At 33.5% G+C, this 14,154-nt stretch overlaps 1 protein-coding gene across 1 annotated transcript in view; it reads left to right on the plus strand.

Annotated features, from left to right (window-relative positions):
- LOC131050987 (DEAD-box ATP-dependent RNA helicase 32) overlaps window positions 1–1,360 on the plus strand; it is a 44,048-nt gene extending 42,688 nt beyond the window's left edge. Inside the window, exon 8 of the mRNA XM_057985347.2 lies at window positions 859–1,360. Coding sequence (XP_057841330.2) covers window positions 859–1,190 — 332 coding nt within the window. The 3' untranslated portion in view covers window positions 1,191–1,360. The remainder of the gene's footprint in view (window positions 1–858) is intronic.
- Window positions 1,361–14,154: the final 12,794 nt, after the last annotated feature.

A 14,154-nucleotide genomic window follows, 5' to 3' on the forward strand; every position in this document is an offset into this window, starting at 1 on the left:
ATAATTCAGTTTTTATGCAAAATAATCTTTATGTCCAAGAATAAATAGCAGAAAGGAAGCAATGTGAAGGCCATTAAATTGGACACAAGGATGTTCCATTATCACGATGGCTTCTTGGGGCAAAGGAATCAAGATTTTGGAGATGAGAAGTGGATTGGTTTCAGACTTAATGAGATTTTCTGTGCAGTTTAGGACTAGTAGGATATAGTGTTTGAGAGTTGGCGATTCTTTTCATGGACTATGAGCAGGCACCCTACTCTTGCTAAGTGCCACACCTCTTGTTTTCAATTTGTGATTTATTTTAACCCCATGGGAACTTTCCATGAACTTGCCATGAATTTGGACTTTGTATACTAAAATATTTCATCTTTTCAATTCTAACAACTCTCTGAAATGTCCCTATTTTAATGCTGACGAATTTAATCATCTGTGATTTAAAAAATAGATTTCCAAAATATTATATCGGAAAGTGTGCTGAACTTTTTCATGGGTTCTAGCCTGGTTAGTCATTGCATTTGCCAAGTCCTTGGATGCCAATAAGATTTTATAATTTTCTGTGACTGGATTTTTCTTGATTAACAGGCTTTCCTTTTTGCAACCATAACTAATAGCAACAAAATTTTACTCTCTTTTAACAAAGATATGTAACCTATATACTACTGCATTCTGTGCTATTATAATATGGCATACTGTGTTATCCTTGGAGCCAATGGATCTTTATACCTTGCTTTACCATAAGTTTGTTTTGGTTGATCTATCTGGTAGTTTTGTCTATGTTTAAATTTGTGAAAATATGTAGTACAAGTTTCACTTGATATTTTATTGTTTGTTCACTGGTTTTTGTCTTCATCATTGCAGTTGAAGAGCGATATAATAAACTCAAGGAAGAGATGAAACAACAGGACAAGGAGGATAAGCTTCTCTTGAAACAACGATTGCGTGAAAAACGAACTAAAGAGAGACGTAAAACAAAAAGGGATGCAGCATCTGGTTCTGAGTCTGAAGATGGTGTTGTATATGACACCAAGAAATCAAAGAAGGTGTATTTCCACAGTGACAGCTCAGATGATGATATGAGCAATGATAATGAAACAAAGAAAATGATTAATTATGCTAATTCAAAGACAGGCTCCTTGTCTATAGCCGAGCAAGAATCTTTAGCTCTTAAGCTTTTGGGGTCAAAGCAATAAGGGGTTGTTCGTTACAGGTGAAAAGCCTTGTTGAAAGAGATGTCTTTGTTTAATTCAGTTGAGTTGAGTTTACCTCTTCTGGCAGTTATTTGCTTTTGCTAGTGTTGTACTTCTTACATCTAATTCAACTTCTTTTCGGAGAGTTATAGTAAAGCTTTCATGTTTTCGCTTGTGCTGTGTAAAAGCTAGAGTTTACTAAGTTTTTCATGTTGCTTTTTATCTTAAGAATATTTTTAGGATTATTAGCCGATAGGTTATATTATGTGGGAGGTTTTGACCGAAAACAAGTCTCACGCTGTGAAACAACCACTGGTTTTCTGTTAAAGTGTTCTGGTTTCCAGTTGACAATCAAATCAAATCAAATCAAATCAAATCTCCGAATCAAATCAGATTTTTAGTGGACTATCAAATCAATTGAAATCTCTGAATCAAATCAGATTTTTAGCAGGTGATCAAATCAAATGTTAACTCCAAGCAATATTTTCATTTAAAAGGTTGGAAAAATTTGTCGCCAGCTCAAGAATCAAACAGCTCTCAAGCTCTGATATTTTTAGATGAGTAGACATTTTACGGAAGATTTTCATATCAACAGAAGTGGCATTGTTGAAAAGAAACACAGAAACAACGTTCAATCAGCCTACAAATTACAATTGCTTCTCCACAAAAAATACTATGATATCTGTCTTGAGTGAGAGCCTCCTTCCTTAAAACACTAAGCTTATTCTTATCGGGGCTTTCTTTTGCATGAGCAGCATCCATCAATCTTGCTTATCTCCTTGGTGTGTCCTCTTTCAATGAGCAAATACTTTCTTCTTCCTAGTGGCTGGCTTCAAATTCTGGCAGCATATTCTTCACGCCTTTTCAAATGACGTCTTGACTATGGTTGTGTCTGATCTTCTTGCAGGCTGTGGCTTATGCTTCTTAGGAATTTGCCATCTTTAAACAGTGGTGGCCTCTTGTATGTGCGGCTGACAAAAACAGTGAAAAAAGAAAAACTTGAATTTTGGGGCAGCTCATGCTATGGCAGCCTTGCACCTCTTTTAATCCTTTAGCAGCGACTGTTCTAAATTAACATCTTTCTTTACTTTTGCAGCTCCTCCTTTTTAAACTAAAAACAAATTCAGGTTCTTTCTCCAGCTGTGACACAACAATCTTCTTTTCTTGCCTTTATGCAGTGGCCGGTTTGGGCTACTTTTCCCTTTGCCACAATCTCCGTTCTCTTGTTGGCTGCAATCTCTTGAACCAACAATCACTTTCTCCACTTTCTAGACTTCTTTTTCTTCTTTCAAGCAGTGATAGGCTCTTCAATCTTCTAGACTTCTGTAAACTCTCCATCCTGGTCTTCTTTTCATTGACAAAAAAGGGGTTTTAATAAGATAAACAATAAAAGGTAGAATGGCTTTGGATGTCACCCAAATCCTACTGAATTCAGAGTCTATGGATGGCATGATTTGAAAGCTTGCTGAGGAAAGCTTGAAACATCAGCAGCTATAGATTGGTTTTCGTTTGTCTCATTTTGAAGAAATTTCTTCTTTGGTAGGGTTCATTCACGTAATCTCCACTTGTATTGTTTACATATACACAGTTCTATATTAGAATAAGCCCAGAGGATTTCAAGCTAAATTGCTTCCTAACTAAATAGTGATCTCTCACATACTGGATAAATAACACTCTAAATTCCACTAGTACTACTTAAAATCATAATTATAAATCTGACCATGCATAAATGAACATACCTTAACCAAAGGTCACAACCCCAGTGACTGGAGCCTGACGAGTTAGTGATCAAATGAAATAAAAGGTGTAAGAATACGAACAGAATATTCTTTCTAAAAAAAGAGAGAAAACATCCAAAGGTGCACAATGTCCTCCACAGGATGACAAGTACGGTTCACCAGTTGAAAAATCATAAGTGGATCACAAAAGTTCTTCATTTACAATATCTGCTAAATCTCAAATAAGCTTGTAATTTTCATTAAAAGTACATACATTAGGACAGTTCAACAATCGAAAAATCAGAAGTGGTTCACAAGAGTTCTTTATTTACAATATCTGCTAAATCTCAAATAAACTTACAATTTTCTTCATAAAATAATACTTACATTGAAGTTTAGTTTGAAATTTTAATTGATTGATAAAAGAACCTAAATAAATCTTTTAGCAATCATATTCAGAAGAGGAGATTCAATGGGTAACCAAAAGAAATTAAGTCAAAATTTCAACAATTTATAAGCAATTCAATATGGACATTGTAAAATTAAGTAACATTTAAAAAAATAAATTTATTGAATTAAATTCTAAAGATTCAATATATATTTAGCATTGCAATTTTGAGTTCTAAGTACACTTTTTACTTGAGTCATTTAACAACATTTAGATAATATTCTCTCCAATACACTAATTTTTTTCTTAATTTCCAGATGCTTAAATTTTAGTTAGATATAAATTAATTGGAGATAAATTCATAAAGCTCTAACTATACTATCTATGAGTTATTTAACAATATTTATATACTGTTCCAACAAACTGCTCGAAGTGAGCAATTAACTGAAATCTAGTGAACTACCAAGCTTACCGTAGTTACTCATTACAGAGATGCATACCCAAAATATTTTTATGTGCATCAACATATCCCTACATTCTCTTTGTAATTGTATTACTCGGTCAATTTATTTATATACATACATCTACATGATAGAATAGGGGTCACTCTCATATTAACGATTATCATTAAATACCTTATCTCACACTCACACTGACGGTTATCATTAATAACATATCTCACAACTTTTGCGAAGTGTCGGAAACACTAACACTTTTATCCTTGTTTTCTAATTTTTTTCCTCGATGTTAGGGCCACACCCACAATCTGTTCAAGCTTTCTGAACTTCCTCATTTTTGTCATTATTTCCACAATATCCACATTATCAATAATTGCCATAGTGTTCGTGGAAGAATCAACTACTACAAAATTCACTCATGCAATCATTAACGAATTATATAACTCAGTTTATCAGCATTTGATATCAATAAGTTGAATTGAAAGGGTTCAACATCACCAAAAGAGACAAGAAACATGTACCATGAGCATATATATATTATTACCTCGGATACTAGAAACTATTTTCATTGCCTTTCTTTGCAGTTTTCACTTAACATATGAAGTGAGATATAATTTTTATGTTGAAAAACAAAACCATTTGATCAATACCATTTTTTTTTTTAATTCATATAGTTGCACATTTTTTTATTTTTATGTTTTTTTTGGCAAAAGTGGCAAGCCACCATAATAAATTATTATTAAATATAAAATATTTACAAAACTGGCTTAGATATAGTTGCTTTACAAAACTGGCTCAGATATAGTTGCACATTTGATCATTGAGAATTGTTGTATTTTTAATATATACAAATTGTTTTTGTTCATCTTTAACATTTATGACGAGTTATTAATTATCAGCTCCATTCTATATTTGATATAGCATATTGTGTCAATTATGACTAATTTTTTGTGTTTTTAATATTATTTTTATATACAATATGGACATACTAAATTAGAGTTTTTTGTGTTTTTAATATTATTTTTATATACAATATGGACATATTAAATTATACTCTAGATAAAAATATCACTGGTCTGCCATAGAAAACCATGAACCCAACTAGTAAATTAGGATTTTGATAAACAAATTTAGGCATCTTCCATATTTCTTAAATTACCCAATAGCCTTTGATTAACTATGCACCACTTTGATATCTACACACCTAAAACAATTTCTCAAACCATTTAGTATTTTTATCTAGATATTGTTTATTAATTCATTTAGTGATCCTAAAAAATTGAAATCTTGTACTCACTATTAAGTTTGGATAACATTTACACCATGCTCATATCCCTCAACCTTCGGTACATGCATCAAATCATGCCTATTTTGACAGCCCATAGCAGAAATCTCTAACAACCAACTCATGAAGGAAAATATTTTTTTCCTTCATTTTGTGTACTACAAGAGATGACATACGGATGAAAGAATACTCAAAATTTATAGTATTCCTTTTGTAAAATCAAATTTAAATAATTTTAATCAATAATTTTTGTTTCCCATCATAATCTTCATATTCAATCTTTTATGAATCTTTATGTTTATTTATTGTGATCTCAATTTTGATTTTGTTCTTTATCTTATTTATAATAATTCTTTGAATGAAGGATAAGTTTTTGTTTTAAACATTGACTAATAGTTAACATCTTTAAATGTCATTTAGTTTTATTTGATGGGAGTTAAAAATCTACTAAATAAACTAGATTTTAATTCTAATGAAAAAAAAATGTGTAGGAAGAAAATAAATGACCAACTAAAAAGCTTTTTCCAACTCATTTCATACAAGCAAAGAGAATTATCGACTACAAATTCCTCAAATTTGATATTGTTACAAATATTTCCTCCAATTGATTGCAAGCAAATATGTAATACAAATAGTTTTTAAATGTTGTACAATTTTATTGTTTCACAAAATTATATATGCAAAAAAATATATACATCCTTAACATATTTATTACATATATTTTCTATTAGCGTAATCCTTGCACCTCCTTTTGGTGCAAGTGCTAGAATATGAAGCTTTAAATGAGTAAATTTCATGGAAATGGTTGAATTTTAAACTTTATAGCCCTCCCTAAGAAAATAGTCTTTATTTTTGGGAAAAGTTAAGACTTGAATTTAATTGGATATTGTTGTCGTTATTAATGAGTGTTGCTCCATTAAGATGGTTAATGTATTGTATATTTCTAGGTCATTGATTTTCTTCACTACATAGAACTGCAAGGATGCATTATGAAATTAGTTTTTTTCTTTTGAACAATATATGTGCTAATGAGAATCAACACTAGCTAGGAGCACTTGTGGCATAGATTGAAACACAATCTTTTGTTGTTTATGAAAACACTTTAAATATAGTTTAAACCTTTGTGAAGGAAAATAAACTTTTGGCTTAGTCTAGGCTAGTCCAATAAAATTTATACACAAGTATATATAATCTAATTTGATTAATTTAATATGTTGGATTATGGAATTTACAATATTGTAGTCATAATTAAATGTAAAACAAAAATGAAAACAAATTTATTTTGCTTGATAATTGAAGTATGCATTAAGTGTAATATTTGGATTTGAATTTGATGCATCTTAGAGATAAGAAGAGTAACAAATCAGTAATCATCTCAATATTAAAATATTTTGTTAGTGTTACATGAAGGCAAGTCTAGAGTTTAGGGATGAATTTGAGATTGCAAGTTTGTCTTGTACTTGAAAACTTGTATTATAGATTGTTTTTTTTACTTCGCTTATGTATCTTGATTTCTTGTGCTTGTTGATACTTGTGAACTAACAATATTTATAAATACCTTTGTGGGGTCGTTCGTTTGTTGTTATAGGACATTCTCTAGGAATGATCATGTAGAGTTAGGTGCTTTTTATTAATCAAGCGAAGTGTGTAATTGTGAAATGTTTGCTTAATTTTCATGTGATAAATGAATGAATTTAGTAAGTCCTATGCAAGAAGGGTAAAGGTGGGAGATCAATTCAAATTGAATTTGAATTTTTAAATGTGGGTGGTGTGAGTTTGCTATTCCAAAGGCCCTAAGATTGCAAACTAGTCTGTAGACATGAAAGGGGTTAAATTATAGTAGGTAGTTTGTACATGGGAATGTGCGCATATGGTGAATGTATAGTAATGTGTAAACATATGGATATAAATGAGGGGTGAGAATGTATGAATAATTTTAAGAGTAAGTGGATATGAGACAAGGGACTTGATTTTGCAAAAAATTATGCTTTTTGTTATTTTATATACCAAAGCACTCCTCAAAATAAATACAAAACTAAATATGATCTAATAGAGGTGTATAAAATTCACTATAAGTTTTGCCTCTTGAAGTATATCCAAATTTCAGAATGATTAGGCATCGAAAATCATGTAACACTCACAAAAGTGCTACCAAGTAGATATTAAGAAATCATAGAATATTGTTGAGGTGTCCATGTAAAGCAATGAAATTTGCGAGGATATGTTCATGTTTCACCTTCTATGTAAAAACTAAAGATGAAATCCTGTTAAGTACTTGTAGTTGTCTACCTAAATAAGCATGAAATTAACAATTGGCTATATTGGGAGAAGACAATGTGTTATGAAGGCAAGGAAAAATAATATATGAAAAATGAATGTAATCTAAGCATATATTGGTGGAATAAATAATTTATATATTAATTATTCACTTAATTGCATTAAGTCACTAAATAATCGATGCCTTAGTTAGTGTAGTCACATAAATCTGTCCACTCAATTAAATGAATATTTAGTATTTATTTGATTATTTAACCATCAATCAATAATTAATTAAATTAATATTTAATTAATTCATCTTAACCCTCTTCTCCTATTAATTAAATAAATTATTTATTTAAGTCACTTAACCAAATTCAGACCATTAATTAAATAAATAAATCATATTTGTTTAATTAAATCTTCTCTCACATTTAAATAAATTAATATTTATTTAAATCCCCCAAAATCCCATCTCTCACATTTAAATAAAAAATCACCTTTATCCTCCACCCACTTGCATTTTCCTACAAATGCAAGTTGCACAACTATTTTAAATTATTTATTTAAAATCCTATTTATCCTCACCCACTTGAAACCTTTAATGGTTTCCCTTAAAGTCTTCAAACTTAATGACTTCCTTCTAGAGTCTTCTCAAGCCTTTAATGGTTTCCATTAAAGTCTTCAAACTTAATGGCTTCCTTCTAGAGTTTTCTCAAGCCTTTAATGGTTTTCTTTAAAGTCTTCAAACTTAATGGCTTCCTTCTAGAGTCTTCTTAAGCCTTTAATGGTTTCCCTCAAAGTCTTCAAGCATTTAATGTTTTATCTTCCTTTTTCTCATGTAAATAAATTAAGATTTATTTAAATAAAATCCAAAATTCACATTCACATTTAAATAAATTAATATTTATTTAAATATCTATCCAAATGCAAATTACACCATTTAATTGAAATAAATGATTTTATTTCAATTGAAAATCCCAAAATTCCTCCCACTTGCATTCTCCTACAAAATCCACTTGCATGCCTAAATCCCTTCTAGATTCTTTTAACGACTTTTAATTAGCCTAATCCTATCCTAATCATTGTCACATTCCTAAATAAAAGGAAGTCACTTCTCAAAAACCTCCAAAGTCTTCAATAACCATTAAAGGTTTTATGTCTTCAAATGGTTAACCTCTAAAGTCTTCCAAACCATTAAAGACTCTTACATAACCATTTATGGTTAACTCACCTTTTACCATTGAATAGAGACTTTACTCTAACTTAACCATCTTTTGACTCGTGGGTCTCTTCAAAGCATTTATTTCTTTGACTAAGGTAACCGTTTAACCCTTACACATTCATTTATCCCTTGGATAAAAGGAATATCCATTAACCTAACCCTAACCCAACCCCCTAGGGTAACCATCATGTCCCCTCAAGCATTCAATGCTCCTTATCTTTTCTCTCAAGCCTCCTCATGGTGACACTTGTCAACATGGGATTGGGTTGAAAGTCTCACATGGATTGAATATCTTTCAATCCTAACCCTTGTTAAGATTGCTCAATCTTAACCCTTCATTTCCCCATTTCTTTTATAAATAGAACCCTTCTCCTCAAGCAAAGAAGGAAGCATTAGAGTATAGTTGTTATACTGGTATTAGCATAGAGCTTTTTCATAGCATCACTATTTACACTTGCATAGCATTTGCTTATCATATTCAACCATCTTGAATCTCCATATGACATCCATGGCTAGTGCTAAAAGCTGAGAGCTACACTCATGTGGAACTTGGAGAGGAGAGGAACAAGGGAGGAGCAACTATGAGCATCTTGATTAGCATTTGAAAGAGTATAGTTTATCTATTCTATGTTTGTATGCTTTTTATTTCATGCTTAATATCTCTCTTGATGTCTGTTTAGGATAATCTTTTGTTGCTAACACTAACGTTTGTTTCTTGTGCTCTTGTGTGTGTTGCCATCAAACATATTTTCTAATCCTTTTTGCAGAGCATCATTTGGTGAACCGGACGTGAATCCAACACCCAACAACATTTTTTATTACAAAAACTAACTTTTTTGACTGTTTCGCTTGACACACAAGTCGCGCTTTGACGCTTTTGCTCGTGTTTTAGGGCTATTACAAGTTGATATTCTAGTGCTATTGTCTCAAATTTAGCGGTATTGTCCGTGATTTAGCGCTTTTGAGTATTAAGTAGCGCTTTTGTCATTGTTTTAGCGCACTTGTTCTAGCAGTTAAATTTTTTAGTTTAGTGCGTTTGTCCACGTTTTAGCGCGTTTGTGTTAAGTAGCGCTTCTGTTTTCACACATAGTAGCGCTATTGTAACAAAACGTTGTAAAAAAAGGCCATGTAACCGATAAAATAAATTTTCTTAGGCTTGTGGAAGCCCACCATATGGTTGGATTTTACTAACCTTTTTGCTTCATGTGCAGGTTTTAAACTAACCTCGTTTGTTACTTAAAATTAAAAACTTTCATTTGGTGCTCTAAAACTCAACAACACAAATTTCATTTCTTGCAAGTTAGAATCCATTTTGTTTTGATGCTCTAAAACTCAACAACACAAATTTCATTCCTTGCAAGTTAGGATCCATTTTGTTTTGGTGCCCTAAAACTCAACAACACAAATTTCATTCATTGCAAGTTAGGGATACATTTTATTTTGGTGCTTAAAAACAAAACAAGACAAAATTTCTTTTTTGCATCAAATTTAAAAATCACAATCCACACTTCCATTTTTGGGCAAGTAAAAAGATCAATCAATTTGTGTCACTCTTTGTTGCAAAACAATTTTACTTCACGCAAACGTGTTTTTCATTAAGTTGACCAGGATTTTCAAATTCTAGTTTACTCAAACATATTGTCTTTGAAGTTAAAAAGAACATCATGGTTGTTGGAGCAAAACCTCCAATTAGATAGAAAATCATTTGCAATGACAAGTTAAAAAGAACACGTGTATTTTGTGTTTGGCACACTTGTGCAAAAAGAGTTGGTCGAGTGGTCCTACTTCTAACACACACTATCCTCTCCCTTGGCTTTCGTGGTCCTAGGTGCAAGAGAAAAGTGTTAGTGACACCCAAGTTTTATCTTTTTAAGAGAGGCCTGCCAAGAGCCACATCACTCTTGGGAACGACCTCGCACGGTAAATCCTTCGAGCCACTATAGAAATCAGGTGAGAGCGAAAGTTGTAGCCTTGGGTATAGCTGTTCCTACAGTGTAACTTGCCGAAAGGACAAATGGGCCCCACCACAAGTTACAAGGCTCTTAAGTGAGTCACTACAGAATGAACTTATGTCCAAAAACATCGAACAATACTAAACACCTTTAAGTAGTAGCCCACCCGTTCTATTGATTGAGGATATTTGTGATAAATTCAGTGCAAGAGCATAGAAGGTTTTGCTCCCAAGATACCATACATATTTCCTTGAGTAGAAACATAGCTTTTTGAAAAGTCACTTGTGGCTTGATGAAAGTGATGACTCCCCAATCATAGGGATCATCTATTTGTTATGCTTGTGCAAGACTTAGTATATCACATCCTTACCTGCCACATCAGGATTCATAAGGTATGTGGTACCAAAGTAAGAAATATCAAGATGTGGGCTGAAATTATCGCAACTGGCCATTTGACCTTAGGGATAAAGAGTGTTTGAAGTGTTTTCGTTTTAGTCAAAGACCAAGTGCAAATTGAGCCGACTTCAGGCTTTGGAAAAACACCTAAAATACATTTGAAGGAAAGGGTCATAAAAAGTTCAAAGGATTGGGTTGATCTAGACCCACACCTATTTATGCCTTTTGAGGCAACATTCTTGTGTTTGTGTGCTTGCTTTGTTTTCTTGTCAAAGAAACATCATAAAACCAAAATCCAAAACAAGTATTCATCCAACACAAATATTTTCAAAAACAAAGGATCCAAAACAAAGAGCAACAACAAAAGTATCAAACTATATGACCATTCTTCACATCTTGAGAACAAAGAATCTTCATCAAAACATCAACTTGAAGAAAAGACCATTGAGCTCAAAGGCTCTCATCAAAAGAAGGAAATTCTTCTATCTTAATAGACAATCTTTATCTCTCATAGAACCTTCTTACAGCGCATGCGTCTTTACCTTCAAGGGAAATCAAACGAATTTGATCAAGAGTCGTTGAACTGCAGAGCTTTTATGCAATATCAAGCTTTGAGTTATCACAAGAACAAAGGAGGCAAAATCAATCCTAATTTCTTTCCCGACATTTGCATCACATATAACGTAGCTCGGGAAGAACCACCAACTCCCGAAAGAGAAGAGGAAGAGTTTGTTCCTTTTGTGACACAAAGCTTTTATTGAAGTTCACATCTCATCCATTATCATATTCACACATCATCAATCCATTCTAACTCTCAAAACATCAAGAGGTTTTTGTCCTAAGTTCCATTTCAAAATATTGCTTGAATCAAACACAACAAATCACTTTTAGATTGTCTCTACATCTAGGATAAACTCATCCTACGAGGCATTTCTACGCAGGTTAAAACTAGTCTATGAGTGATTCCGCTCATTACTAGGTAGTTGAGTCTGTAAAACATCTCAGATTTCTCTGCACCTTATCACATCAAACTTTGTCAATCAAACACAACAAGCAATTCAAGAAATAACTTTGGTAGCATCTACCTTTAGTGCTAGAGATCCGTATGCAAAACACTTCACCACACATCAATCTTTCATTCCATCACCAACTTGTCATCATTTTCATCAAAGTTGAACAAAAACTTGTAAACAAAATGGCTCATACTAGATCAAGATCTAGACAGCCACAAATTGAAGAGGAAGAGGAGGAAAATATCAATGAGTTCCAAGAAGCCCTTGGAGGATATATAAATGATGAAAATCCAGGCACTCCTACTCCAACAACAATAGAAAGGGCACAACACAACCCTCTCTTTAATAGACTTTTTGATGAAATACGCATGAGCAATGTTGATGCTCACTTTTTAAGACTTGCTCAAGAAGGGGCTAAACTACCCTCTGACTTTGATGTAGCACAACTAAGACAAGCATCAGAATGCCAAAGTCGTAATGAGGATGAAAGAGGTCGAGAACACATCAGATACAACCTTCATCAAGGTAATTCCCCTCCTCCTCCTCCTCCAAATGAAATAGACATGTTGCGGCAGCAAGTTGAAAATCTCGCCCAACAACTTCATAGTGGTGTAAAAACCAATCAATTTTCACTTAACGACATTTGTCCTATCCCTTTGATAGGAATCTTCATATGCCACCTTTTTTGCGAGGGTCTGAAACACCCAAGTTTAAAAAGTATAGAGGAAAAGGAGATCCTCGTGATCATGTTAGAGAATTCCATTTAGCTTGCCTCGAAGTGGCGTACGAGGACACATACCTAATGTGACTTTTTCCCCAAAGCTTGGGAGGAACAACCACATCATGGTTTTCCCGATTACCAGGTGGCATTAGGAATTCGAAGAGTTAGTCCAGAAGTTCTTGGCACATTACTCACACAACATTGAACGTGATATCACAATGGCTGATCTATGTAACACTAAACAAAAACCAGGTGAGCTATTTTCAATCTTTCTGCAACGATGGCATCAAATGTCTAGCAAGCGTTCTCTTCAGTTACTGGAACAAGAACTAGTGGAAATATTTATTTCCAACTTAAATGACGAAATAGAATTTCACCTAGACGTAAAAGACACAGACTCCTTCAATGACATGATCACCGAAGGCTTAAAATATGAGCGGGCTCTCATCAAAAAAGGGCTTATCAAGATATATAATGAGCCAAAGGATGACCCTCGCCCACGCTTCAATAGTGACAAGCCTAACTTCTGGAACAAAAACAAAAACGTCGTCAATGACGAGGTTGTGGATGCAAGAACTATCAAAAGTGCACAACCTGTGGTTCGATTTGCAGGAAAGGACCCCCCACCCAAGAATAACACAATTGCTCCTCCAAATCAAGGCCGCACCACATCTCAAGACGAACCTAGACAACGTCAACAAAATTTTAAACCAAAGTGAACATACATTCCCTTAGGGGAACCCATCGAAATAGTGTTACGTCAGTTGGTTTCTCAAAATCTGGTAACCTTACCCAAAACATCAAATTATGAACCTCAAGTTAAACCTTCATGGTGGAGGGATACTGAACATTGCGATTTCCATCAAGGGAAAGGGCATAAGACAAGGAATTGTCACAGATTGAAAGATCTTATTTAGGATCTTATTGACCGAGGTGAAATCGAAATCGAAGGCCATGACCCAAAGACAACAAACAATGATCATCTCATGTTTAAAAATCCACTTCCATCACAAGATCAAAGGGGTCCTTCCACTTTAGGGAGAAACACAGATACCACCAATTATACGCAAGCCGCATATAATTACACTGTGAATCACCTATACGATGCCAATGAACAGATTGCAACTATAACCATAAAAAATCCCAACTCCACTTGTAATGTTGTTACACGTCGCAACAAGATTACCATAAAAGTAGCTCCAGAAGGCACCCCATCTATCCCAAAGCAGTATAACCTTGTGGAACAGTTAGACAAAACACCCACACTGATATCTATCTTAGACCTATTGCACCTATCTCCATCCCATAAAACAATTTTGGATCAAGCTCTCCAAGAGGCGTCAATCCCTGCAAACCTAATTACAGATCAATTCCAAGCCATGGTTGGAAATCTAAGGTAATCACCTTGTCTCACTTTCTTTGAAAGTGACAACACATCCTTCTAGCAACCTAATAACACCTCACTTCACATTGAAGGGTTTATCAACCAACATAGGATCAAGCGAGTCTTGATCGATAATGGAGTAGGCCTGAATATCTGTACTTTACAATTAGT

The sequence above is a fragment of the Cryptomeria japonica genome, chromosome 2, assembly GCF_030272615.1.
Source record: "Cryptomeria japonica chromosome 2, Sugi_1.0, whole genome shotgun sequence".
NCBI lineage: Eukaryota > Viridiplantae > Streptophyta > Pinopsida > Cupressales > Cupressaceae > Cryptomeria > Cryptomeria japonica.